At 51.8% G+C, this 27,664-nt stretch overlaps 1 protein-coding gene across 1 annotated transcript; it reads left to right on the top strand.

The window, feature by feature from the left end:
* The first annotated feature begins 72 nt into the window (after positions 1–72).
* Positions 73–27,288, top strand: SNX19 (sorting nexin 19). The gene is made up of 11 exons (XM_054647359.2): positions 73–2,160; positions 2,690–2,828; positions 3,304–3,404; positions 3,553–3,672; positions 4,232–4,359; positions 5,460–5,556; positions 5,794–5,980; positions 8,066–8,195; positions 21,062–21,246; positions 21,946–22,033; positions 23,156–27,288. Exons 1-11 carry the CDS (start codon positions 637–639, stop codon positions 23,286–23,288), a joined length of 2,832 nt encoding a protein of 943 aa, XP_054503334.2. The 5' UTR covers positions 73–636; the 3' UTR covers positions 23,289–27,288.
* Positions 27,289–27,664: the final 376 nt, after the last annotated feature.

Genomic DNA, 27,664 nt, shown 5'->3' with positions numbered 1-27,664 from the left:
ATCGCTTACAATGGGACACTGCGGTGAGACCTCCAGCCCGCTGGGAGGCGCTGTGTGGAGGCCGCACGGAAGCGGAAGCGCGGGCGGAAGCGGTGGCGGTGCCGGCGGAGGGCTCGGGCGGTGAGTGCGGCCCGGGGCTCCCGGTGTGCCGGGTGCCGCTGCTCGGGAAGGGGTCTGGGCGGTGGGGCTTGAGGTACGCGGTGAGGGACCCGTCCCCTTGTGGATAGCCGATCACGGGTCCCGATTTGCTGGGCTCTGTCAGCCCCAGAGGAACTGGGCTTGGCGGGATCCCTGCCTCTCCCCGGTGCCCGGTAAGAAGCTCGGCTGTGCCCAGCCCCAGCGCTCGGCGAGGGCCCGGCCTGGGGGCTCTGCTCGGTCTCAGTGCTTGATGAGGAGCCCGGTGTGGGGGCCCGGGAGGCAGCGCCGCGGAGCCCAGTCAGGGTTCCCGGTCTGCTGGGCTGTGCGAGCCCCGCTGTCCGCTGGGCTCTGAGCGCCAGTGCCCGCCGAGGTTTCGGGGTGGTTGAGCCCCCGATCCCCGCTCGAGCAGCCCAGGCCGGGCCCGGCCGCGCCCGGTGGGGTTCGCGCCGTGCAGCGCTGCCCACCCTCCCGGCTGTGACAGCTGCTGCCCGCCCCGCCATGCCCGCCCGCGGCCCCTCGGGGTCCCGCCGGCCGCTGCTGGCCCTGCTGGTGGCCCTGGGCTGGCTGCTGGCGCTGCAGCTGCTGCTGGACCTGCGGGCGCTGGGGCTGCTGTGCGGGGCGCTGGCCGTGCTGGGGGGCTGGCTGGGCCCCCCGGCCCTGCTTCCCCGCGGCCGCCGCCTGCGCCTGGAGCGCTTCGTCAGCTCCCTGCGGGCCCCGGCCGGCAGCCCTGCGGACGAGGCCCGCCTGGAGAAGGAGATCGCCAGCACCGTCCGCAAGGTGGTGCGGGATTTCGTGGCCTCGTGGTACCGCACGGTGAGCAGAGAGCCGGCCTTCGAGGCCGAGGTGGAGAGGGCCATGCTGGGGCTGGCGGCGGAGCTGCGGCGGCGGATGAAGCGGGTGGACCGGCGAGCCCTGGCCCGCCGCCTGCTCCTGCTTTGCGGGCAGCACCTGCAGAGCTTCCTGCGGGCTCGGGATGCCCTGAGGGCTGACCCCAAGGGCGGCCGGACGCTGTGGAAGGAGTACAGCCGGCTGGCAGGGCCGCACCCCGCGCTGCTGAGCCCCGCGGCCGAGGTGGGCTCTGCCCGCGCCGCCGTGGACGCGCTGCTGCGGGCGCTGGTGCCCTGGCCGCACCTGGAGACACGGACGGGACGTTTCGTGGTGGTGGAGCTGGTGGCCTGCAACGTGCTGCTGCCGGCCATTAGGAAGATGTCTGATCCCGACTGGATCAACCTGCTGCTCATTGGGGCGTTTTCCAAGAAGCCCCGGGGTGGGAAGCCCCACCCTGCACCCCCAGTGCCGGATTCCTTGCCTTTCCCGGCACAGACAGACGCAGCTCTCGCCGGGCTCTCCCCCTCCCCAAGGGCTGCCGAGGGGCTCAGGAGAGAGGCAGGGGCTGCTGGAGAGGAGGGAGAGGAGGTGGGCAGGTCATGCCATGCAGAGGAACCCTTCCTGCGCCCCCAAGCCTTGGGATCCCTCTTCCCCTGTGAGGGTTTGGAGCTGGAATCCCCGGCACCTGACGTGGGGCAGGACGTGGAGCTGCTGGCTCCTTCCCCTGCTGGAGAGCTCCTTGATGAGCCCCCCCAGGACACTCCTGTGCCAGAGGGAGCACCTGCCTCGGAGGATGGCACAGGGGACCTGGACCACGGCCCTGGCCCCAGCTCAGATGCTGGCCTGCTCCCCACCTCTGCTTTGAGCTCCTGCCCTGACATCCAGATCGAGCCAGCAGCTGAGAAGGAGGAGGAAAGCCCAGCTGTCCCCAGGAGGTTCTCCTCACAAAGACCCTCCAGCCTGGGGAGAGATCTGGGGGCAGCAGAGGGCCCAGCACCATTTCCCCCAGAGCCCGGGCAGAGCCTGCCCCTGCTGTCATCCTCCCCAACAGCTTCCATGAGCACCTTCAGCTTCGAGCCCCTGAGCAGCCCCGAGGGGCCGGTGGTCATCCAGAACCTGAGGATCACTGGGACCATCACTGCCCGGGAGCACAGCGGGACTGGCTTCCACCCCTACACCCTGTACACTGTCAAGGTAAGGGCTCCCCGAGCACCACCACCTCCCCACATCCCTGCCACCACCTGGGCTGCTGTTTGCAATGAGGACTTGCTCTGTTGGGTCTGAACAATAAATTTTGTCTGTGTCATGGTTTGGCGCTGGTGCAGTGCCAGTGCCCCCATGAAAATATATTCTCCCTAGTTTCTGCTGTGAGATGTGACCAGAAGGATGTGACTTTTAACCCCCTGTGTTCCCGGAGGCATATCCATGTCCTCAGCAGCCACACCAGGTGCCAATATTCAAATTTCAGCACTGATTGGTTTGACCACAAACTCCCAAAAAGCTCACTTGGACAGTCTGGTAGTGGGGAAATACCGGGCACCGTGGCTGTTTGGGATTCCCGTGGGGCTGGTTGAATCTTTTCCTGCTTTTGTTCCATCATGATTGGTTCCTTCCTCTTCAGAGAAGGGCTGACTGAGGAGCTGCTGGGGGGGGCCTGGGGACTGAGTGGGGAGCAGGGCTGTTTTGGGATGTGTCAGGATGATGCCTTTGCCTTCCTCCTCAGTATGAGACAGCCCTGGAGGGCGAGGCAGCGGGCAGCCTGCAGCAGGTGGCTTATCACACCGTGAACCGCCGCTACCGCGAGTTCCTCAACCTGCAGACGCGGCTGGAGGAGAAGCCGGAGCTCCGCAAGTTCCTGAAAAGTCAGTGCCTGCAGTGGCCCCCCGAGCAAATCCTTCTCCCTCTCTCCCATTCCCTGTTCCTCTGCTCCCAGGGTTTCCTGCCCTGCTCGTGCAGCTCTGGATGCTGGGCTGTGTCTCCTGCCCACATCCTCCAGTCTTCTGTGCAGAGCTGGCTGGAGGAATGATTTATCTTTTCTGGAATTTCAAACCATTCCTCTTCCCATTCCACGACAGTTGGCTTTGCAGTTTTGCACTTTAACAGTGCATACAACACTGGTGTCTGTGTATTACCTTGGGCTGATGCCAGGCAGTGTGTGGGGATAGCATTAATCATTAGAATATTCAGGTTTTAATAAAGACAAAAATCCATATTTAGATTTTAAAATTTTAATTTTGAATTTTGATTTTTTTTTTATTTTATCATCTAAAAGTCTTTTAAATTAAGGTTACTGTAATTTTGCAGTTCTCTCAAGCTGTGGGTTTGTTTCCTTTGTAGACATCAAAGGACCAAAGAAACTGTTCCCTGATCTGCCATTTGGAAACATGGACAGCGATAAAGTGGAAGCCAGGAAAAGTCTGCTGGAATCTTTCCTGAAGGTGAGATGTTTGTGTGCCCCTGTGAGCTAAAAGCAGAGCTCAGGACAGCTTTGTGCAGACAGTGGAGCATACCATGTCTCTTCCACATTACACAATCAGGCTGGGAGCTTGACTCTGAAATGATCTGAATCTCCATCTGTCCTTGCAGCAATTGTGTGCAGTCCCTGAGATTGCAAACAGTGAGGAGGTGCAGGAATTCCTGGCCCTCAACACCGACGCCAGGATCGCCTTTGTCAAGAAGCCTTTTGTTGTCTCCAGGATAGACAAGGTGGGAAAAATGGGGAGCTGCTTACTGAGCCCTTTCCTGCTGCCCCCAGAGATGCTTCCTAAGTTGGGGGCTGCTTACCTGAGCCCTTTGGAGCTGGGCTCAGCTTGCCCAGAAACCCATAAAGGGTCAGAGTTTGTGTTAAGGAACCTATTTAATAGAAAATCCAGTGCAAGTCTCAGAACTCCTGATGTATGTAAGTAACAAGGATCAGTGCAGTAATTAAAGGCAGTAATAATATCCTTGTCTCCAGGATAGACAAGGTGGGAAAAATGGGGAGCTGCTTACCTGAGCCCTTTCCAGCTGCCTCCAGAGATGCTTCCTAGGCTTCAGTGTCTCCTGGAAGGCAAAACACTTTCTTTGGAGCTGAGCTTGCCCAGAAACCCATAACGGGTCAGAGTTCGTGTTAAAGAACCTATTAAGAGGTTCTTTCTATTTAATAGAAAATCCAGTTCTTTCTATTTAATAGAAAATCCATTGCAAGTCTCAAAACTCTTGATGTGTGTAAGTAACGAGGATCAAGGCACTAATTAAAGGCAGTAATTAAAGGCTGGCTTTGCAGATTGTTGTCAATGCTATCGTGGACACCTTGAAGACAGCGTTCCCCAGGTCAGAGCCCCAGAGCCCCACGGAGGATCTGAGTGAGTCAGAAGTGGATGGGAAATCCCAAACAGACGGGAAGAAAAGCAAGTAAGGGCTCCCTCAGCTTTGCAGGACAAGGGATTAATGCACAAATTGAGCCCATGGTGGGGAAGAACTGACTTGGGGCTTTATGTGTTGGGTAGTAAATTCTGTGTTGGGCAGTAAATTCTGTTCTGAAGCGGAATTACTTCCTCCTTCCCGTGCTGAACACATTTATTTGAGCTTCAGTTTATCTAAAGGGTTTCCCAGGAATGCTCAGGTTTCCACAGAAGATAGGTTTCTTCCTAAAGGAGCTCTGAGGTGTTGCCATTTGCCAGCAGAGCCACTTATGGTCCTGAGGAATTGCTTTTTAACCTTAAATATATGCAGAGAGTAATTGCAAAATACAGCTGTAAATTACTACCTGAAAGTTCCCTCCTGCCTCTCCCATGTGTTCCAACAGCGGCCCTGCCCAGAAAACATTTAAATAATTATTTATGAGTAATATTTAAGATAGTTTCATGTATGTTCCTCACCAAATGTTGGTGCTGCTGACAGTGCCCAGTCTCACTGTGATTGTCTCATCAGTGGTTCTTCCCTCACCAAGGAAGGGAAGATTCTGCATGAGTATGGCTTTTTCTTTCCAAAAAGTGATGTTTTGCTGGAAAAAGCTGCTTTGGACAGAAAGACAAACTCAAAAAGTACAAGTTTGGAACCATTTTGGCTGAAAAGGACATTCCTTAATGATAAACAGGCTATTTTACAATTTGTCCCAAAATCCCGATGCCCTTTTTTATCCTTCTTTTTGTCAGTGTTTATAATTGCATTTCACAATCCTGCTGAGTGTATTTCATCTCAGAGGCTTTTCTGAACACTTCCCTGTGTGTGCTGCAGTGCTCACACCTTGCTGACATCTGCCTACATCTCCCTATCAGCATCTGTGTTACAGCTCCTTGTGGAATGCTGGAAAACCTTGGCTCAGCTCAGGTGTACACGAGAAAAAGCTTTACAGCTTTTGTTGTGGGGTTTCACTGTCAGCTCTGAGTTATCCTGGAGGCAGATGCTTTTTTTGAACCACTTCAGGTCTAATCAGATATCTTAGCTGGCTGGAAAACTCATGACTCACAGCTTGCAGAGAAAACTGACTGTGCCATGGCTCTGCTTTTCAGGTCCAGGCTGAGGTTCTCATCCAGTAAAATCACTCCAGTGCTGAGTGTGAGTGAAGCTCATGACAGGATCGTGTACTCCATCAGGGAGGGCAATGCTGTAAGTTCAGATCCTCTTGTAATCCTTTCACAACCCCAACCACTGCCCTGTTTGGGAATAATCACCATCCACGAGGGCTGTGGCTGCTGCAGCCTTGTTGCCACATGCCAGCTCTTGGCAGAAGAACAATAAGCAGCCCTGGCTGTGCTGTTGGCTACAACTGGGTGCAAACCAGGAGGTGGAGGCTGTCTGGGCACTGCAGACCCCAAGCTCTGTGGCACTAACCCACTTTTGTAGGTCTCTGGCACCCTGTCACTGGCTGCTATGGAATCCTTCATCCAGAAGCAGGAGAAGCTGTTGGAAGCAGTCCCCAGCAAAGCTCCTGAAGGCCAGGGAGGCAGAGAAGCCAAGGAAATCTCTGTGCAGGAAGAAATGGATGGGCTGAACACAGCAGAGCAGGGAGGACATCCAGACACTGACTCTGGTGAGCTCAGCCCCTCTCTCAGTGCTTGAATTTCTCCCCCTCGGTACCACAGCAGCTCCAACATCTGCAGGTTCAGCTTGAAAAGTCTTCAGGACCTGATCTCCTGCCTGTTGTATCTTGATTGAAGGGAAAGCAAATTAGGTTTTCCAGTGCTGTTTGGTGATTGCTCTGGGTATTGTGGCTGGTGGGAGCAAATTGGGTTTTGGCTCAGTTGTGTCAGTGCAGATCTTCACCCTGGTGTGCTCAGCACAGTCACTGCACAAAGAGGTTTCTTAAGGACATGCTGCTTAAACTGGCAGTGTTCTAAAATCAAGCTCTTACAAACTAAAAGTGGGCCAAATTACAGTTTCCTGGTAGTTTCCAGTTAGCCTTGATATGTCTATACACTGTAAAAGGACCTCTGAGATTAAGTTCAGATAGATTTGATGGGAGAGGCACAAATATAATCTCAGTTCAAGGAATGATGTTCCCTTTCTGCTTCTAGAATCCTCCTCTGAAGCACAGGGCTGCCCCAGAACAGTTACAAGATTATCCTGGACACATGCAAAAATATGTTCCCCAATCTTTTTTTCTTGGAATAGCTGAGCTGTATCAACTGGAACTTCCCAAAAACCTTCTCTCCAGTGGTTCAAGTTTGGCAGGCTCTGACTGAAAGCACGTGTTTGTGACAGGACAGGCCTGGTGTTCTGAAACCCAGCCTGTGCTACCAGCCTTGCCTGTAATCTTGGAGCACATGCCCGTGGTTCTGGGGAAGCAGGACTGGAGTTGGAGGCCAGGGTTCTGCATAGGGCAGGCCAAGTTAGCTGAACTCTGAAGGAAATGGAATGTCAGTGATCTCAAATGCTTGCAGGTCTGGGATGCTTCAGGCTGGACTGGCAGGGTGAGGAAAACAAATGTTTGGATAAAAAGGCAAACCCATGTCCATATCTGCTCATGGAGTGACTTCTGGGAAGTGGTTGGCCAGCAGCTCTCTGAGGAAGAGGATTTGGATGCTGTGGGAATAAACAGTTTGCTGAGGATGCTCCCTGTGTGAGGCTCTGGGGAAGCTCCAGCCTGCTCCAGACTGCACTGGGAAGTCTCAGGGGGCAGAGCAAGTGGGCAGTAACTTATGCATGGCCCAGAGCAAGAGATGCCAAGTGCCTTGTCTTTTCCAGGTGAAATGCTGGAATTAATTAGTCCAGCTTTTAGGAAAAGGAAGAGCAGAGGAGGAGAGGTGTGGGGTCCAGAACCCCTCTTCCCTTTATTTCCAGCAGTAAATTGTGAGTGTAAATTGTCTCTGTAGACAGAGAGGTTGGAAGATGAGGCATGAGGGGAGCCAGATTAGGAAAAGCTGCTGCACAGGATCTCACCTGGACAACAGAGCCGAGGCAGCAGCCTCAGGCCAGGGTGGTGGCCTGGGAGTGGCAGTCTGGGACAGTTTTGTGGCACATCAATGAGCTTGTTCAGCAGAACACCTCAGGGCCAAACAGCATGAAAATAATTCCTTAGCAAGTAGAAACTGTTTTTGCTGAAGGCTCTGACATCCCCCTGAGGCTCAGAGGGAGGTTTGGTGTCCCAGGCCTGTGACAGCAGAGATATTTGGGTAGGTGTGTGGGTTTGTGCTTTAACTGGTCAATCTGGTTTATCCAGATGTGTTTCATCCCCCTTCCTGCCAAGCCTGGGATCTGCCACACGATGGCAGCCCACAGCCACCAACAGAGCCCAGGGCCTGGAAAACTGCTGGAGGAAGGGAAAGGAATGGGCAAGAGCAGAATGATCGTCCTCAGCAGTGCACCTCTTCCTGGCTGCAGTCATCACCTGCTCTGTCACCTGTTTTGGACACGTGGACTGGGATTTGATAATCACTCTGTTTAATTGAGGAGGAACTGAGCCCTTGGTGCAGCCCTTGATGGGAGACTGGGGCAGCCTGGATGAGGTGGAAATCAGAGTGGGGAGGGCAGGTCCCAGGCTGGCTAGGCTGCAGCAGGTCATTGTGTGTGGACAAAGGGCCAGGCTGGGGAGAAATGACTGAGTTTGGGATGATGCTTTTCACCAGATTTGCCCTGAGGTGATTTCTTCATCTGCCCCTCCTCTTCCTCCTGGCAGACTCCGAGACAGCTTTGGCTGACCTGGCCCTGGACGTGCTTCGTCTGGTGCTGGTGGATCACTGGGGCTGGCTGTGCACAGAGAACATCCAGAAGGTTTTCAACGTGCTCTTTGGGACCCTTGTTCAAAGGTAAGGCCAGAGTGACCAGCCTGGCTGCTCTGTGAGAGCCATTCCCTTTGGAGTCACAGCTGGAAGTGGAGCTTGTGTCTGAATGCAGATAAATGCTGTGTGCACCAGCCAACAAGGTTCTGTAAAGCAGGTGCTCCATGAATGTGGAGTTAACACCTTAGAGATCTGCACCAGGAGCTGTTTTCCCTGTCAGCAGCTCTAATGGGCAGCCTCCTGTCCCTTGAAATCAGGGAAAGGGAAGATCCAGCCCTGGGAGTGGGAGTCTTGGCTCATGCAAGGGCAGCAGTGCCCAGCTCTGGGGCTCTCTGAGGAGGATTGGCCTCCTGCTCTGTGCAGCCCAGGGCTTCAGCTTGTTCCTTCTGCAGAAGTAGAATAAACAGGCTCAGGGAGAGCCTGGCCTGTGACAGTGACAGTGACAGCTCAGAGTGTGGTCTCTGCTCTCACTGCTGCACCCTCTGCTCTGCCTGTGCCTGGGGCAGGGACCCACACATGGAGTAGGGACAGGCTTCCTTTCCAGCTGGGCTGGACTTGCCAAGCTTTCCTGGGGCCAGGGCCTCTGGGTGGTAAGGCTCAAGGCCAAGACACACAAACAGAGAATTCCTGTTTTTTGGTGTAGGTTGGTGACTATCACTAGCTGAGGATGTGGTTTTTTAGAACACAAGGAAAGCCTTCCCTAAAGGGCTTGGGAGAGTCTTGGAGCAGTGCTTTTCCCACTCCTGTGCCCTTTCTTCTCCTGCAGGCATCCAGAGCCAGCATCAGAATGTGCAGGGCAGCTCATTATAACAGAGCTGGTAACCTGAGCTGCCCTCAGCAGAGATTGCCAAAGTGCTTTGAGGTCAGGGACTGCTGCCCTTCAGTCCTGGCCTGTTCCTTCAGTGGCAGGAGGTGGGGGCTGCTCCCACTTCTCCAGAATGGGGCTCTGGCCTCTGGGGAACAAGCTGCAACCCAATCTGTGTATGTAAGCACAGAGGTATGAGAGCTTCAGCAGGCACATCATCACCTCCTAATAAGCTGTGTCCTGGTCACCCAGGGAGCCTGCAGCACCCACACGTGGCATTGGCATTTTCCACTAGAGAAGCTGGGATACACACAGCACATCCTGGAGCTGGAAGGTGGAGGAGCTCCCTGGGTTGTGTGGTGGATTAGAGTGAGGAGGAATGTGTTTGTAGCTGCTCCACTTGACCAGCTCAGAGTGAGCCCACATGTGCTGCAGGCAGAGCTCTGGCTGGGGCTGATATGGGGAAGCCCTGGGACTTCTTGGTGTCTCCATCAGTTCAGGGTGCAACTGCAACCTCTTGAACAAACCCTGTGTCCATGCTGAAATCCACACGTTGAGGCTGGCTCTGCTCTTGTTGTGGGACAGTCAGGAATCCCAGGGGACAGGGGAAAGAGCTGACCTGTCACCAGAATGGTGTTGCACCTGGATTGCTGCAGGGAACATTTTCCTGCCATTTCTGCTGCCTGTAGTTACCTCCACAGTGGAGATCTGGGAATGGGGAGCCTTCCTGCAGTTTGCCATTCATCCTGGCCCTGAGACTTGGACTCATTCCTGGCCCAGGTGGTCACTGCTGTCCTGAGCAGACCTGAAGGTCTCTAGCTCAGACCTGCCTGTCCAGGGACACAGTGTGAATTTGGTTATATTTCTCTTCCATTTAAATATTTACAACTTGATCACTGCTCAGCCAGACCTGGCACTGCCATTCTGGCTGGCACTGTGTCTGGGAACCCTTTACAGGTGGGGAAAGTACCAGAAACTCTTCTGGGAGCATCTGTATTCAAGGAATTGATGCTCCTGTCTCTGAGAACAGGCAGACAAACAGGGGACAGCAAACGGATTTGCATTGTGTCTTCAACCATTGCTGGTCACAAAGTATGAGTGAGCATCATCCCTTCAGGAGATTAACCCTGCCCTGTTCCTGCCAGTGGTAGGGGATGAAAAGGAGGTGTCCTGGCAGTGTTTGGAGGGGCTGCTGCTGGGTACTCCTCTGCCAGCTTGTGTTCAGAGGGTAGGTGCTGCTCCTGCTGCCCTCTTGCAGCTGCCAGATGAGGATTCTGCTCTGGCATGAGACACTGGGTGCAGAGTGATAGAAATGACCACAAACCAACAAAACTCACACCAAAAAACGAGATCCAGTTTCTCCCAAGAGCCAGTCCCCCTCTTCTTGGAGGACTTTCTCCCTTGGGCTGGCAGTACCCAAGATGATTCAGGTGATTGATTCAGTGTGCTCACAGATGATTGCTGTGAGCACTCTGTTACTGGTGGTGGGGCCTCCCAACCTGCTCCATTCCCAGTTCTGTGCTAGGAGCATCCCAGCACACTGCTCCATTCCCAGTTCTGTGCAAGGACCATCCCAGCACACTGCTCCTTCTGTTCTGTGCAAGGACCATCCCAGCACACTGCTCCATTCCCTGTTCTGTGCAAGGACCATCCCAGCACACTGCTCCATTGCCTGTTCTGTGCAAGGACCATCCCAGCACACTGCTCCATTCCCTGTTCTGTGCAAGGACCATCCCAGCACACTGCTCCATTGCCTGTTCTGTGCAAGGACCATCCCAGCACACTGCTCCATTCCTTGTTCTGTGCAAGGACCATCCCAGCACACTGCTCCTTCCCTGTTCTGTGCATGGACCATCCCAGCACACTGCTCCTTCCCTGTTCTGTGCAAGGACCATCCCAGCACACTGCTTCATTCCCAGTTCTGTGCAAGGACCATCCCAGCACACTGCTCCATTCCCTGTTCTGTCTAAGGACCATCCCAGCACACTGCTCCATTCCCTGTTCTGTGCAGGGACCATCCCAGCACACTGCTCCATTCCCAGTTTTCTGCAAGGACCATCCCAGCACACTGCTCCTTCCCAGTTCTGTCTAAGGACCATCCCAGCACACTGCTCCATTCCCAGTTCTATGGAAGACCATCCCAGCACACTGCTCCTTCCCTGTTCTATGTAAGGACCATCCCAGCACACTGCTCCATTCCCTGTTCTGTGCAGGGACCATCCCAGCACACTGCTCCATTCCCTGTTCTGTGCAAGGACCATCCCAGCACACTGCTCCATTCCCTGTTCTATGTAAGGACCATCCCAGCACACTGCTTCATTCCCAGTTCTGTGCAGGGACCATCCCAGCACACTGCTCCTTCCCTGTTCTGTCTAAGGACCATCCCAGCACACTGCTCCATTCCCAGTTCTGTGCAAGGACCATCCCAGCACACTGCTTCATTCCCAGTTCTGTGCATGGACCATCCCAGCACACTGCTCCATTCCCAGTTCTGTGCATGGACCATCCCAGCACACTGCTCCATTCCCAGTTCTCTGCAAGGACCATCCCAGCACACTGCTCCTTCCCAGTTCTGTCTAAGGACCATCCCAGCACACTGCTCCATTCCCTGTTCTGTGCATGGACCATCCCAGCACACTGCTCCTTCCCTGTTCTGTGCAAGGACCATCCCAGCACACTGCTCCTTCCCTGTTCTCCCCAGCAGGGCTGCCTGGAGCCAGCCCCCATCAGTCTCCTGCCTGTCAGGCCGGTGGCAGTGGGAGAGGAAGGCTCCATGACCGAAAAAGGGATTGTTGAGGAAAGGGCGGCCGCGTGTGCGAGCCGGGTCTGCACGGAGCCCATCCCATTATGTAACAGGGAGTGAGCCTTTTTTGGAGCTGAAAGGAGAGGAGGATGGAGGGGCTGGGAGTGGGAATGACCCTGGGGCTGGGGATTGCTTCCAGCAGCCTCTCTGCGTGCTGGGGCCGTGCCTGTAAACAAACCCCGTGCCCCCTCCCGCCTCTGTCCGGCTCCCTTCCCTCCTGCCCTGCAGGGATCAGCTCCTCTTGCCCTGGGAGCCTGCAGCAGGAACCTGCTGGCACAGGGGAGGAGGTGGGGCTATTCTGGCCTCTGGTGGAAGCATTTGGAGAATCTGGGTGCTTTTTGGAGCCTTGTGAGTCAATGAGGTGTTAAAAATATACAGCAAACACGAGAACCACGCAGTAAACACGAGAACCACGCGTGCTGGGACCCCACACCCTGCTGGGACCCCACACCCTGCCCTCAGTTGTCCCCACAGTGGCCACAGGTCTGGGGTCTGTCAGTGCCCTGCAGTGCTGGGGCCAGGGTGACAGCCACCACCTCTGCTTTCCAGAGGGGAGTGCCAGCACCCCAAGGATGGACCTGGGAGGATTTGAGGGGCAGATCCTGGTCTGTAAGCTTTTCCTGGCTCCTTCCCATGCAGCACAACAGCAAGCCATGGCCACCAAGCACTGGGTGGGGGGAAGGTGTCTGAGCACACCCCGGCTGTCTGTGCCCTGGAACCTGAGCAGGGCTGGGCACAGAGTCTGTGCCAGGCTCGGAAGTGGCTGTCCCTGGAAGGAGCATGTGGAATTACTCAGGCAGCTTTGCTGGTGTCATGTTCCACTGAGCATGAGTTAAAATAAATGCAAATCATCCCTGCCTGACCCACGAGCTCAGCACTTGCTGTGTGCCTTGGGTCATTCCCATGCTCCTCCGTGTCCCCTCATCCCTTGGCCAAACTGGAAGGTTTGAGGAGGTGACATTCCAGACTGTGGGAGCTGTAGGTGGAGAGGCAGAGATGCTTTGAGACTGGTTGCAGGTGGCCATCATGCCTTTGAGAACTGGTTCCTGCAAGTTCATGCTGTCACCTTGGTGTTGGGCTCTGCTGGTGTCAGGCTGAGTGTCACAGGCACTTATAAGTCAAGGAGGTCTGGAGCTTCAGAGAGCTCCTGCCTGGGTGCTTTGTTCTGATTTTCTCTTTGGTTTTCTTTGATCCCTGTGCCAACAGAACTGGCACAAAGACCCTTGGCAGCCACCTTGATCCTCTTGACTGGAAAGTGCCACCAGCAGAGAGTGATGCCTGCCCCTCTTCAGTGTCCCTGAGTAACCCTGGAGCAGCCAAGCAGCCCTGGGAGCACAGTGCCCATGGGCAGGGAGCTCTGCCAGCCCTGGGGCCATGGAGGGGCCGTGTCTGACAGCTGAGACTGTGCTCCTGCTTCCCTTTGGCTTCCTGGCTGCCAGGTACCACTGCAGCCTCAGGCAGTGCCTCTGAGTTTTGCTGGCAGAAATGCAATATCAGTGCAGCTGGGGCATCTGAATCCACTCATTCTCCTGCTTTGTTACCTGGGGAGTGGATTTGGGCGTGTTTGATGAGGATCTGTGCAGCTGCACACAGAGAGGCTGTGCTGGCAGGCCCAGGTATGTGGCAGCAAAGTCCCTGTCCCCAAAACCAAGCCTAAAAGCAGCACCAGAGTTGGCAATTAAGGGAACCAACCCATGGCATCGTACTCCTCATTTCTGGGTTTGGCTGTTTGTGTTGTAGCCGTGAGGAGCAGCAGGAACTGCAGCCTGTGGTATGTCAGTAAAAGTGATTTCAGGACTCTGTGTGTCTTGGTGTGTGTATATGCAAAGTAAATAAAATCAGCTTGGAAATGGGCCTCGATTCAGTTGTCTCCAAGCACCTGGAAATTTTGGATCTGGCTTTGAATCTCTGTCCCAAACAAAATTTTTTTCCCTCTTCTAGAAGCAGCATTCTTCCAAAAACAGCCACTAGAATGAAGCCAGCACTCCATGCTTTGATAATAATTGCAACATTATTCTAACTCTGATTCTGTTTCAACGGTTACACATGCCAGCTTTCTTCCTGGATTTAAAAAAGCTCAACAACTTCCTAGTTCAAATAGAACAAAGAAGAAAAGGATTGAGTGGAAGTAATGTCTCCCTGTTGGTTTTAGTTTTGCCTGGTTTTAGAAGGGTTAACAGTGGATTTATGTATTTTGATTCTGAAGTGGGCTAATGAAGCAATTGTTCCAAGCAGGGTCTGGCTGAGACAGCCTGGCCTCTCCCTGGGGCACCACTGAGAGCTTAATTGGCTCAATAAATACTTGAAGAAGATGTTATCAAAAGCCAGGATGCTTTGTGAGAAATCAAGGGAGTTTGGGGACGATGATTTTAATCACATACCTTTCCCCCCCTTCCCTGAGCCCCAGGGCATCTCAGGAAGATCTAGCTGGGAAAAGCAATGCTTCATTCCCTGCAGGGTGAAGCCATTGCAGCCCTGTGAGTTTCCACGATTTCTTCATGCAGCAGGCGTGTTTTGAGAGAGCAACACATGAAATGGCACAGAAATCCCAGCACCAAGGGCTGCTTTCCTCCCTGCAGGGCTGAATGATTGCCTGCAGAAGAGAAGGATTTCTTTTTCTTCCTCTCTGCCCCACATCTCCCAGGGTTTCTGCCTGGGTCAAGCAGGTAGGAAAGGTGTGAAGCCAGCCAGGTCCAGGACAGGTTCTTTGCAGCTCTAAACCTTCACAGGGCAGCAGGAGAGGAACATTTCCAGAAGGAGAACTTGTGCAGGAGTTTAAAAGACCTCAGGATGCTTCTTGTCCTTTCATTTATGGAGGTTTTTTTTGCCTTTTCTTTCCTCAGCACAGGGTTTACCCATGGCCTGGACCAAGTGTGAGGTTGCATTGAAGGTGCTGAGATGAGCATGCTGCACATTTCTGCTGTGTGGAGAAGGTGGATTTAGGCTCAGGTAGCAGGTGCTGAAAGCTGAGCCTCAGGGCAAAAATTCTCCACTTGTGTTTTTCAATTCTTGCTGTGCCCACTGCAGCTGCTGCTTCATTTTTACAAGGTTTCCTCAGGAAAGTTTTGCTGTCAAAGCACTGCAATGTTCCTCCTCTTGAACCCTTGAGTTAAGGATAATCTCGTGCATTATCTGAGGAGGAATTTGGGGAACAAGAGCTGGTAAGGCAGGGATGGTCTGGTGATTCAAGCACCAGACTTTCTTAATTTCAGAGTCATGCTTGAACGCCTCGTGTTTTCCAGATGTTGCTTTTTTTCTTCAATCTTTTTCACTACGTTGGTCCCAGAGGCCTTTTTGAGCTTCTGGATCTCCACACTGTATTCTTTAGGGCAGGGGGGCCATGTTCTGGGGTGGGCAGCAGTCAGGCTTGAGCTGGACATGCTAGTTCATGTATATTTGTAGAGCTGTTTGTATTTCTGCAGCTAAAGCAGAGAAGCTTTCTCCTCTCTGTCATCTTCTAGCCTGGCCTTCAGTTTGTGTTTATCTAAATCCTTAAAACCCCTGGGTTTGAAGAAATCACAATTGCTATTGTTTCAGGTTGCAGTTACAGTCAGCATACTTCACTTGACTGTTCCTTAGCTGAAGTGATCTCAGTTTTTATCCTCACCTTGATGGACAAAACAAGCAGAGCTTTACCCATTCCTGGCAGGTGGGTGTAAATCTGCAGAGTATTACATCTCTTTGTTCATTCTTAGTACATCTTTGATGTCCAGACTAAGCAAATCCAGCCTGCCCAGGCTTTGCTTGCTGGGCTGAGCTCTCTGGACAGTCCAATTAAGTGAGAGGCTCCAGCCAGGTAAAACCAAGCCCATTTACCTGTTCCTGACTCTCAGCCTGCCCTTCCTCCCTCCTAGGAGCCCGAGGAAGGCCAAGGTTTGCACCCCCAGCCCTTGTTTTTCATTCCCAGCCCTTCTTATCCTAATGGACCCCTTCAGCTGACCTTGGAGTTCCAGCTTGAACCATGGCATTAATTTGGCTCTTTTTTAGCAGCCATTTCATTCCTCCACCAGCAGCTATTTCAAACAGAGGTGCCTTACAGCATGGGCAAGTTATGCCCCTGCAAATTATCTTCCAGGCCTCATAGCCTTTGCAGTCTGGCTCTTTGCATTGGGCACTATCAAAGTATTCTGAGCCCAGGAGGTCACTTTATCTATTTCTGAAGTGTAAGGAGATGGTTCTGTGATGGGTTTATTTTTTTCTTTCTTATTAAAGCTATTTCTTCATGAAATAGCAGAATGAAAATAGTAACTCATCAACCATCCAAAAATAAAAATAATAAATAAATAAGAGAGGTCTATTTATGTTTCTTGGTGGATTTATTTCTACCTGAGAGCAGTGTGTGAGTGCTTTCAGTGTGGCACACGAATCTCAAATGTTTAGGCCTTTAATAGCACAAAAAATCATCTGTGACCTGCTGGTGAAGGTCAGCTTTGAACCAGCAGATATTTGGAGTTCCTGAGGGGTTAATCCCAATCCTGGTGCAGCAGTCTGCCTGATGGAAAGGTCAATTTGCCATTTTCTGGGGTTTACTCAGGTAGGAATTTTCAGTAAAGTTGGTGTGACTCTCTCTGAGTTGCAACTACAGGTGTAGAAGTTATGGGGACATTCTTGGGATGTCCTGTGCAGGGCCTGCAGTTGGACTTGACTTTCCTTGTGGGTCCCTTCCAGTTCAGGATATTCTGTGAATTACTTTGCTCCTCAGTTTAATGCTGCTGGTGCAGCCTCTGTGTGTGATTCCCCAACATGGGTGTTGATGTTTGACTGTGGTTGAGAGGAGGGAAGGAAACTCTTCATGACAGGTCACTGTGTGCTGAGATTTCCTTTTGAAGCCTCAGATGTTCTCCCAGATGGATTTAGAGCCACGTGGACCAGTCTTGATGATTCTCCTCTGTTAGAATCTGAAATGTAAAGAACTCTCAGAACTTTGGGCCTGTAAGCCAAAGCTTAGAATTAAACACAAGATTTGATCTGAGACCTTGGAAAAGGCAAGAATGTGGATTTATAGTTTAAAACAAAGACACATTAAATTAAGTAGAAGAAAGTTTAGAGTTTTAGAGTTTAAAATATAAAAATAAAAGTAGTTACAAGGGTAAACAAGGAGTTTAGAATGCAGTACTGTAGGTTTGTGTGTCATAACATGATTAGCTAAGAAAGCTTACACTGTAGCATGAGTCCATAAGATGGAATATTTAAAGATTGACTCAAAAACATAAATATCCTTGTTACCAGTGTTTTATTGGTCAATAAATCCTTAAAAGGTCTTGTAACTAAAGGTCTTGTGACCTCCTGAACCATACAGTAAAGATGTGAGCCACACTCACCCTTCCTGCCTATGTAGAAGATAAGAAAAGAAACCACATCATCCAAAACAATTCAGAAATCCCATCTCTAACTCATTCAAAACTCCTTCAGAATCCCCATTCTCCTCCTCCCAGTGCCTTTGGAATGGCTCCACAGGCAGAAGGGAGCCCAGAGCAGGGGTGCTTTAGTCTGTGTTCCATTTGCACCTGCCTTTGGTTTCTCCTTCTTTCTCCTCCCATTTCCTGTTTAGTTCCTTGACTTTTCCTTGTAAACTTGGTGTGTTTGGCTGCTCCTTCCCCAGCTCTCTGAGCACCATGGGGCAAGTTGGCCTCTAACAGGAGCCTGTGTGGAGCTGTGCAGGACCCATGGAGCCATTCCCAGGTGCTGCCCTCTGCCTCCCAAAGCTGCCAGCCCAAGGAGGAAAACCCATCCCTGGTGTTTCACAGCTGTGGGAATCCAGAGCTGCAAGCACTCACCTGCTCCCAGTGTGTGCAGATCACATTTAGATGGTGTGATCACATTTAGAGGTGTTGTTTGGGGGCCTTGTTGCCTAATTCTGGTGGGTTTAGGGACATACAGGAGGTTGTTTGTGTGGGGCCTTCCAGCATTTGTCAGTTCTCAGCTTGCTCTTGAGCTGTCTGGAAACGTGTGCTGTTCTCTCTAGGTTCAACTTTCTCTCTGTTCACTATTTGCTTGATTTTTTTGCTATTTTAGGAACTCTAAGAAAAAATAAAAAGCTTGTTCTTTGCTTTCTGCAACCTTTTAAAGGCTGGAAAGTGGCTGTTGCTGTAATGAGGTTGGAGTCCATGTTCAGTCTGATCCCCCTTGGTGCAGGGTTGACTCTGCAGCTCTGTCCCCAAGTTTCTGAACTTCTGCTGCTTGTCAGATGTTTTCTCAGCTAGGAGAGCGGGTTGTGTAAGAAAACATGTTAATGAAAAACCCTGTTAATGAAAATCTGTGTTAATGAAAACTCTTGCCCCTGGAGAAGTCACAGTTTAACACTTTAATTTGCTTGGGAATAGCTGGAGGGTTTACCATGATCCAGAGTGTTAAAATCTGCTGATGGCTGGAGATTAAAACCCTTTTCATTGTATTTCCAGCATGGCTTTTCCCAGGCTGGACTGGGATATGACATTTTGTCCTCTAAGCCAGGTGGGAGGTTTGCACCTCTGGCCTTACCTTGCAGCAGCATCCATACTCTGTGTCCATGGCAATGCTGAGCATGAAGGATGTGCTTCCCATTTCCTGGGAGCACTGGCCACATCACCTGTGTCCCTGGCTCTGAGACCTTCCAGGCCTTACCACTGCACTGAGATCCCTTGCAGGTTTTTTCATGTCCTTTGCTTTCCAGCTGGCATTTCCTAGGTGTGCATCTGTCCTGGGGTGATGTTATGATGCTTGTATCCCCAGTCCTGTGTTCTGTTTATGCTGGATGTTATTCTGTGCCTTCAAGACTGGCTCTGAAGAGCAAAGCTTTATTTTGTTTTGTTATCAGCCTGCTCACTCCCTCAGTGGTCAGCAGGACACAGAGACAGGGCAGTACATAGTGCAGCTTTTGCTTTTTGCTCTTGCTCCTGCTTTGCTCTTGCTTTTTCTCCTGCTCATTAGTTTAGTTAAGCAGTCTGAATTTTCCCCTGGACTGTTTTTCTTTCCCTTTCTTGGAACCATTTGAACCTGCTCTGGACTGGGACCTGGGGAGCACCGAGAGTTTGCCCCTTGTGGCTGCAGCAGCTTTTCCCAGTGCTGGAAGGATTGATAACAGAGTGAGCACCCCCAAGAGAGACTTTCTGAATTTGTCATCTTTTTCAGAGCAGTGAAGGAGTGGTGTCATCCAGTATTGATCATTTTGTGTGCTGGGGGGTGCTTTGTCTGTTAAATAAACAGGTTCTTCCACTTCTCTCCAAGGAATCCTTCCCAAACTGGTTGGGCAGAGGGGCTGTGTGGGTTTGCTTACTGGAGGGGCCCCCTTTGGAGGTTTTCTCCCAAATTTGCCCTAAACCAGGACAGCATCCCTCAAGAATCACCGTTTACACCTCATTTCCTGCTCACTCCTCAGTCCTGTCCCACATGATCCCAACCTGCTTTCCTTTGGGTGTTGCTGTTCCCCAGTGCCCAGCTGTGTGGGGAAGGACACCCTTGGCCCGAGTGCCTCTCCCAGGAAGAATGCAGACAGTCTGGCAGAGTGCAGGTTAAATAAAGTTTGCCTTGGCAGGGCTCTTGGCTGTGCTGGGAGCTGCCGGGGCGTAGTGGTGACGGAATTGCAAGCACGAACAGCAGCTGCCAAGAGGAACGGCTCTCCTGGCCCTGCTGGCTGCCTCCTGTCCTCTGGGAATCTTGAAGAACTGGCAGAATCACAAGGCTTTTCCCTACCCCAGTGCTGTGCTGACACTCCCAGCTTTGCTCCAGAGCCTCCTGCCAGTGAGGCCAACAGCCCCAGCAGGGCTGCACCCTGAGCCCTGCTAAACCTTCCTGTGGGATTCATCCACAGCCTCTCTGTCACAGACATCTTTTATGGAAAATCCTTTCCTTAGGATTGTTCCTCCTGAGAAGCTGAGAGGCCTCAGGAACAAAATGCAAACAGTGGTTATCTGCTGCTGTGGAATGCAACAGGTGCATCTGGGATTGGCCTCATGAGGTTGTTTCTAATTAATGGCCAATCACAGTCAGCTGGCTCAGACTCTCTGTCCGAGCCACAAGCCTTTGTTATCATTCCTTCTTTTTCTATTCTTAGCCAGCCTTCTGATGAAATCCTTTCTTCTATTCTTTTAGTATAGTTTTAATGTAATATATATCATAAAATGATAAATCAAGCCTTGTGAAACATGGAGTCAGATCCTCGTCTCTTCCCTCATCCTCAGACCCCTGTGAACACGGTCACACCTCTCCTCATCCTGAGGGCAAAGATTTTAGGCAGTGCAAGTTGTGACTGATGGCTGTGGCCTGTGCTGTGACTAGGAAGTGATTTCACATCTGGGCAAGAGGGTCCATCCATTTGGTTGATTTAGAAACTGTGCCTGGCCAGCCCTTGGGTGGTGGGGACACATCATCCAGTGCAGCTGCAAACCCCTCTGAGCCCTTCTGGGGAGCAGGGATTTGGGGATTTGCAGGTGATTACTGAGAAAGGGCACAGTCCTGCCCCAGCAGGAGGGACCATCAGCAGTTCTGTTGGATTTTGGATGGGGAAAAAAAAAAATCTTGGCCGTGAGAGTGGGGAGACCCTGGCACAGGGTATCTGGAGAAGCTGTGGCTGCCCCATCCTTGGAAGTGCCCAAGGGCAGGTTGGATGGGGCTTGGTCTAGTAGAAGGTGTCCCTGCCCAGGGTGGAATGAGATGAGCTTTAAGGTCCCAAAATCAAACAGTTTGGGGATTCTGTTATTTCATTGCTTGCTGTCAGTGGATGGAGCAGGATTGCACAGCAGGGCAGCATGGACAGCAGGATGAGAGGGGGTGAAGCATCAGGATATTCATGCCTTGTCATCCTTGGAGTGTGTTTTGGTCTCCAGGAAAGATATCCTTGGCTGTCTTGGTAGCAGAGGGACTGATGAGAGGAGCAGGGGCTGCCAGAACAGGGCTCATGTCCTTCCAGTCCTTCCTGGGGTTGTTTGGAGTTCAATACCAGTTCCTCCAGCTCTGGCTGAGATTGTGCTTGGAGATAACTTAGGAGCTTCAGGCCAGTCATATCCCTGAGCTGGGCTTCCTTTAGTGACCAGTGATTCACCTGGGTCTCTGTGATTAGCAGGGTGATGGGGCTTTGTAGGGCCTTTGCTTGTCCCACTTGTCAGTAACACAGGGAACATATCCCACTCTTGGTGCATGGAAAACTCAGCTGATTAATACTTGTGAAAACCTTAGGTGCACAGACATAAAAACTGCATGTTAACAAACCCAAAGAAGCTGATTTAACCCTCCTGATGGGTGGAAATATCCCAGCTGGCTCCCAAGCTGGACTTTTCCTGACCTTTGTCCCTCTCCCTGTTGCTGCAGGTGGCTGGAAGTGCAGATGGTTACCCTGACCTGCACCCAGCGCTGGGTCCAGTACCTCCAGTTGCTGCAGGAATCCATCTGGCCTGGAGGAGTTCTACCAGCAGTGCCTAAACCCCCCAGGACAGAGGAGCAGAAGAAGGCAACAGCAGAGCAGGCCCTGCAGAGCCTGATGGGGATCTTGCCCAGTAAGTGTGTCCCAGAGACTTGTCAGCTGCCCTGGGACAGGAAGGCAGCTGGGGAACGCTCAATCTCTGGAAATGTGGTTAAATACAGAGATGGAGGCTGCTCGTGCCAAGGCACTGGGAAACCTTCATGACCCTTGAGGTTTGATGGTTTCCTGCAAGCAAAACCCAGAGTTTTCCAGTTCTGGATAGTTTGTGTAAGGGTTTGGGAAGCAGCCCAGCTCGGAGGGAAGGGATGTGAGTCCAGGCCATGATTCAGTGCTCACAGTTCTGAGCCATCTCACTGAGGCAGGGCTCAGGACAGCTCTGCTCCCACCTGCTGCCAGAGGGTCCCATGGTGAGCAAAGCCACCATGCAAAGCCTGTGGCTTTTGCACTGGGCTGAAATCCCAAGCCCAGCTGCACTGGATTTCCCTCTCTTGAAGTTTGACACGGGGACCTTTGGCATTAAAGCAGCTGCTGCCTAATCCCTGTGAGTGCAGCCTGAACTTTTAACTCCTTCATTAGTGTAAAGGGCCCTCACTGTCCTTTGGGAATGAAAAAGCACTGCTGGTATGTGCCCTTCCAGCCAGGAATGCTCTCCTGGCACTCCCTCCTCTCCCAGCCCCAGAGCACCATCATGAGCTTTGATCCAGCACCCACCAGGAGAAGTCTGAGCTGTGGAAATATTCACTGCCCAAAGCTTTGTCTCCAACACTTCCAGATGTGATCCAAGAAATCCTTGGGACCAGTAAGTGTCAGATGAGCTGGAACCTGGTGCTGGAGTCACTCAGCCAGCCTGTGATAAACAGGTATGTCATTGTGGTCTTCACCCTCATGGGCTCTGAGCCTGTGATAAACAGGTTTGTGATTGTGGTCCTCACCCTGGTGGGCTCTGAGAGCTGTGATAAACAGGTTTGTGATTGTGTTCTTCATCCTGGTGGGCTCTGAGAGCTGTCATAAACAGGTTTGTTACTGTGGTCCTCAACCTGGTAAGCACTGAGCCTGTGCTAAACAGGTTTGTGATTGTGGTCCTCAACCTGGTAAGCTCTGAGAGCTGTGATAAACAGGTTTGTGATTGTGTTCTTCATCCTGGTGGGCTCTGAGAGCTGTGATAAACAGGTTTGTGATTGTGTTCTTCATCCTGGTAAGCACTGAGCCTGTGATAAACAGTTTTGTGATTGTGTTCTTCACCCTGGTGGGCTCTGAGAGCTGTGTCCAGGGTTTTGCCAGTGCTGCTTGGCACCAAACACCCATTTTATTATTCCAGACTTGCAATATCAGGGGGCATCTGCATGTCTGGCTGCAGATTATTAAGCCAGTCATGTTAATTATGTTGTTTGGCCTGCTTAGTTAGTGGATGGCAGGGAAGTAAGAGAAATCCTGGTTTAGTTTGGTTCTGGAGGAGCTGCAGGTCTGTGTAGGGGGTGTTTCTGTCTATTCCCAGTGCTGTGAGTTTGGAAGGCAGGGGTTTGGTGATGCACAGCAGAGAAATGAGGCTCAGGCTGGACATCAGGGGATATTTCTTTACTGAAGGGCTTGTTAAACATTGAAAAGGGCTGCCCAGGGTGGTGTTGGAGCCCCCATCTTGTCCAGGGTCCAGGGAACAACAGGACATGGCACTCAGTGCTCTGGGCTGGTTGACAAGGTGGGGGTTGATGAATCTCTGGGGTCTGTTCTGCCTCCAATGATCCTGTGATCCTGTTCAACATCTTTTGCTCCAGAAGATGCATTTGTGTTTTCTGTGCTGCTCAGCAACTTCAACACCCACTGGTTTGGGGGAGGTGAAAAGAAACTGAACCACCTCTGGAAACATTTCTCTGGGGGCCTGATATTGTTCCTCTCTCCCCTGAGCATTGGAACACTCTTTCCTTGTGCTGAGCTTTGCCTCCCACGCCCTGCCCAGCCTAAGCTTTGTCTTTTTTCCATTCCAGGCACCTGGTGTTCTGCCTCCTGGACATTCTGCTGGAGTTCTTGGTTCTGAAGGGCTCCAGCAAGGAGCCTGAGGCTGCAGCTGCCACACCATGTGCCTGCAGTGGCACAGACAAAGGTGTCCCAGCACTTTAACCAGGCCTGGTGGCCCAGCAGTGGAGGAGAGAAGCAGCCACAGGCATGGAGTGATTGGATTTTCATCCTTTACTGAACCTGCCTGGGAGCCTCCTGTAAGGAATTTCTCCAGCCAGTGCTAAATGAAGCTGCTTCCAAGCTTCTCTGTGTCAGCTGGGTGATGGATCAAAGCCAGTGTGAGGGACCAGAGATGCTCTGCAGCATCTGTTCCATTGCTGACCTGATGGGGAGCCTGGAATGAGCCAGCCTGACCAGCTGGAGAAGGAACCACAAACCCTTCTGAACATCTCTAACATCTACAGAGAACACAGATCTGCTTTTGTGGCTTCAGGGTCCACCTGGCACTGAGGGTTGGTGTGCTGGGATCTGCTGATGAATGGTTCTGCAGGACAGGGAAGGGCTGCAGAGCTGTCCCTGTGCCTGCTCTGCCCCAGCTGTGTCACCAGAAGGAAGCTGGGGAAAGGATGGAGCGTGGAGAAGTCCTGGAGTGTGGAGATGTCCTGAAGTTCAGCATCCAACTGCCCAAATACCTGGGAGGTGAGAGCAGGGGCCAAAGGTGCTGCCCTGCCTTAGGGACAGAGATCAGCTGCTTCTCCCTGCCCTGCTCTGCTTCTCAGTAGGTGCAGGCAGGCTGGGATCCTGGCAAAGAGGCTCCTCAGGCTAGGGAGGAGTGGTGGCTTGGCTGGACTTCAGGACTCCTTTCTGTTGTGCTTTCTGAGTCACCTTTCAGTCCCTGGGACAGTCACCTGGCAGGCACAGGCCAGAAGAGCTGAGCCATGTGGGACACAGCAGTAAATCAGCTCCCACACAAGCCTGGTTGTCACAGGAAGCTCTGGGAGAGGATTGAGGCCCTTGAGCCCAGGGGAATGGTGGGTGTGTGTCATGGACAGGCAGTGGGTGAGGCCTGGGAGCACGGCCTGAGCTCTGCTGTTCATGGCTGTGTCACTGGGCCTTGCTCTGCTGTCCCTGCTGCTGCCACAGCTCCATGCAGGGCTCTGGGAAGCTGCTCAGCTCATGGACCAGGGATTTGGAGCTGCTTCTCCAGCTTGTCCAAGACTTGAGTGGCTTTGTGAGCACTTCATGTTGCTCAGCAGTCTCAGGTTCCTGGCAGTACTGAAGGACTCGGGGCATGCAGCCACAGCCCACTCTGGTGACCAGCTTGGTGACCAGCGTGGTGACCAGCTTGGTGACCAGTTAGGTGACCAGCTTGGTGACCAGTTTGGTGACCAGCGTGGTGACCATTTGGTGACCCAGTCTGGTGACCCAGTCTGGTGACCAGTTTGGTGACCAGCGTGGTGACCATTTGGTGACCATGTGGTGACCCAGCTTGGTGACCAGTTTGATGACCCAGCTTGGTGACCCAGTTTGGTGACCATTTGGTGACCAGCCTGGTGACCAGCTTGGTGACCAGCTTAGTGACCATTTGGTGACCAGCATGGTGACCCATTTGGTGACCAGCATGGTGACCAGCTTGGTGACCAGTGTGGTGACCAGCTTAGTGACCATTTGGTGACCAGCATGGTGACCCACTTGGTGACCAGTGTGGTGACCAGCTTGGTGACCATTTGGTGACCAGCTTGATGACCAGCCTGGTGACCAGTGTGGTGACCAGCTTGGTGACCCAGTTTAGTGACCATTTGGTGACCAGTTTAGTGACCATTTGGTGACCAGCTTGGTGACCATTTGTTGACCAGCTTGGTGACCCATTTGGTGACCAGCATGGTGACCTGCTGTGCTGTATTTTCTGGCAGAAGCACAGGCTGAGCAGTGCTGCCCTGGGCTGCTGAAGGTTCTCTGCAGATCAAAGGAGGCTCCACACAGGAGCCATGCAGGATCACAGGTGCGGTTTGTGCTGCAGGACCAGCTGCTTTCATCCCACACAACCATGGAATTCCAGGCTGGAACAGACTGCCTGCAGTTTTTTGGAGCTGAATGCTCCATGGCACGTTTGGAGAGAAGGCAGTGGGACTCCAACATGCCTATCCTGCTCTTCCAAAGGAGCTGCTTCATTATGGGTACACAGCAGTGTGAGCTGCTCTGGGCTTCTGTGGTGTGAAAATACAGAGAGGGATCATTTTGCTGCAAGCAAATTGATTTTTAGGGAGCTCTGAGGACATCCCAAGACCAGGCAGAATCCAGTGTCATGAAGCAAATCAATTCTGCATCACCATTGGAGCCATTTCTCTTCAGAGATGGTAGCTTGGCCACCTGCTTGGAGAAGGAGGCAGGTATGAGTTAAGTGATTTAAGAGTAGATGAGGTGGAGAATGCTTTGGGATAATCCCAAATGCCAGGCAGCAGTTTGGGAAGCAGGACTCAGATAAATCAGATAAATCCTTAAATATCTGCTTGGAGCAGCTGCTTCCCCTTGTCTTTCAGTGCCAGGCTGTGTTTCCCTCCTTTTCCCTCCTTTTCCTCCTGCTTCCATTGGCCACCCCAGCTGTCAGGAGGGGACAGGGCACTCTGAGCCAGGGCTGATGCAGCAGAGCCCTGCTGGCTTCCCAGATGTTCCTGCTGTTCTTGTTTGCTGTTGCTTCCCAATGAATTGTGTGGCTCTGGAGCTCCAGGACTGAGCTCTGTCATTGATTAGGGAGAATGTTAAAAGAGGCTTTGCTGAAGAGGATCATGGAGTACAAATTATCCACTGACAGCTCCAGGTTAGGGCAAAAGTCTAAAATAGCCCCTACACACACTGGATGTGGCACTGGGAGGATGAGCTGACACTTCTCCTTTGCCAGGAAGCCCAAATTCTCCCAGGTTTTAACCCCCATCTGTGAAATTATGCAAATGACTGAATATTCAGTCCTCCAGATGGAAATAATCTGTGATTTCTGCCAGTTTGGGAGCAGCTGGTGCTTTGCTGGGCTGGTGCAGCAGTGATTTGGGGTTCTCCCAGCAGCACCATCCCCCTCTGTGTTAAGATACAAAGAGCTGGGACAGAGACAGAAAGGAGATTTATTTCTGTGCACTCTGAAGGCAGAGTGGGAGTGGGGAACAGACCTGAGGAGTCTGAATTGCAAAATGGTTGTTTTGCCCTGCAGAACTCCCTTTCTTGTCTCAGATATGAGGGGTTGGAGCCCTTTCTCATGCTCTCACTGGGCTTCAAATTCCCATCCTCTCCTTGGGAGATCCTAGTGCAGCCCTGCAGCTGAGGTGAAGTGCCCAGGAGCAAGGAGCCCCTCTCTGCATGGTGTTATTAAGGAGTAAAATCAATCCAATAAAAAGCTCAGCTTTTTTTTTCTACTGTGAGTTCTTTGCCTCACTGTGATTTTGGGATTAAATTGAGCACAATGGTGGCAGATAGAAACTGCTGCATTCAGGTGGGCTGAAAGTTTATTTCCATTGGACTAAGACTAGAAAAAACTGCTCTGGTAAAACAAACAAAGTTGACAAAAAAACTTAAGCTTGCTCAGTGTGTCATATTCCCAGCAAGCTCCTTTTCTTCTGCAGGAATTTGTAGAAGGAATTTGCAGAAGGAATTTGCAGAAGGCTCCAGCCACCTCTCTAAAGGGTGGGTGGTGAGAGCAGCCAGATTTAAGCTCAAGAAGGAGCTGCAGCTTTGTGTCACATTAGGTCAAGTGCAGTCCCTGCCTCAGGTGGGTGCTCAGCTCTGCCTCTCCAGGCCCTTCAGCCCTGTGTGATCTCCCTCCAGCCCAGCACTTGCTGGTTTGTAAAGTGTTCCCCTTCCCACTGCCTTGGTTTCCCAGAGCTGACTGGAAGTTCCTGGAAGCAGGGATGTGTATGACTGTGCAGTGGTGTAGAGCTGCAAGGCACCACTCTAAGCTAAATAACTATTAAATTGTGGTTTTAGGGGAGAAAAGTCCCACCATGCACTGACTGCCTGTCCCATTCCCTGTACTCAACCCTTTGCTTCAGCTGTTTGTGGTGCTGTTGGAGTCTGTGTGGAATTCTGCTGTCTGGAAAACCCATTTAATTGTTAAATGGGGAGCAAAGCTCCACTCCCATGTACTTGTGTGCAATAATACTTTATTTCAAACTTATTTCTCTGTCAGAGTTTAAAATCTGCCTTTTGTAGTGACCATGTTCACTACATGGTTCACTACCATGTTCACAGGGGTCTGAGGATGAGGGAAGAGACGAGGATCTGACTCCATGGTTCAGAAGGCTGATTTATTATTTTATGATCTATATTACATTAAAACTAAACTAAAAGAATAGAAGAAAGGATTTCATCAGAAGGCTGGCTAGGAATAGAAAAAGAAGGAATGATAACAAAGGTTTGTGGTTTGGACTCTCTGTCCGAGCCAGCTGGGCTGTGATTGGCCATTAATTAGAAACAACCTCATGAGACCAATCCCAGATGCACCTGTTGCATTCCACAGCAGCAGATAACCATTGGTTCCATTTTGTTCCTGA

Source organism: Agelaius phoeniceus, chromosome 23 (assembly GCF_051311805.1).
Source record: "Agelaius phoeniceus isolate bAgePho1 chromosome 23, bAgePho1.hap1, whole genome shotgun sequence".
Classification (NCBI taxonomy): domain Eukaryota; kingdom Metazoa; phylum Chordata; class Aves; order Passeriformes; family Icteridae; genus Agelaius; species Agelaius phoeniceus.
The sequence above is the reverse complement of the archived record's forward strand: the minus strand, read 5'-3'. Positions and strand labels throughout refer to the sequence as shown.

Coding starts and splice junctions, on each gene's coding strand:
- SNX19 (XM_054647359.2), top strand. CDS start 637: ATGCCCGCCCGCGGCCCCTCGGGGTCCCGCCGGCCGCTGCTGGCCCTG. Junction 5,557..5,793: donor CCATCAGGGAGGGCAATGCT/GTAAGTTCAGAT, acceptor CCACTTTTGTAG/GTCTCTGGCACCCTGTCACT. Junction 22,034..23,155: donor AGCCAGCCTGTGATAAACAG/GTATGTCATTGT, acceptor TTTCCATTCCAG/GCACCTGGTGTTCTGCCTCC.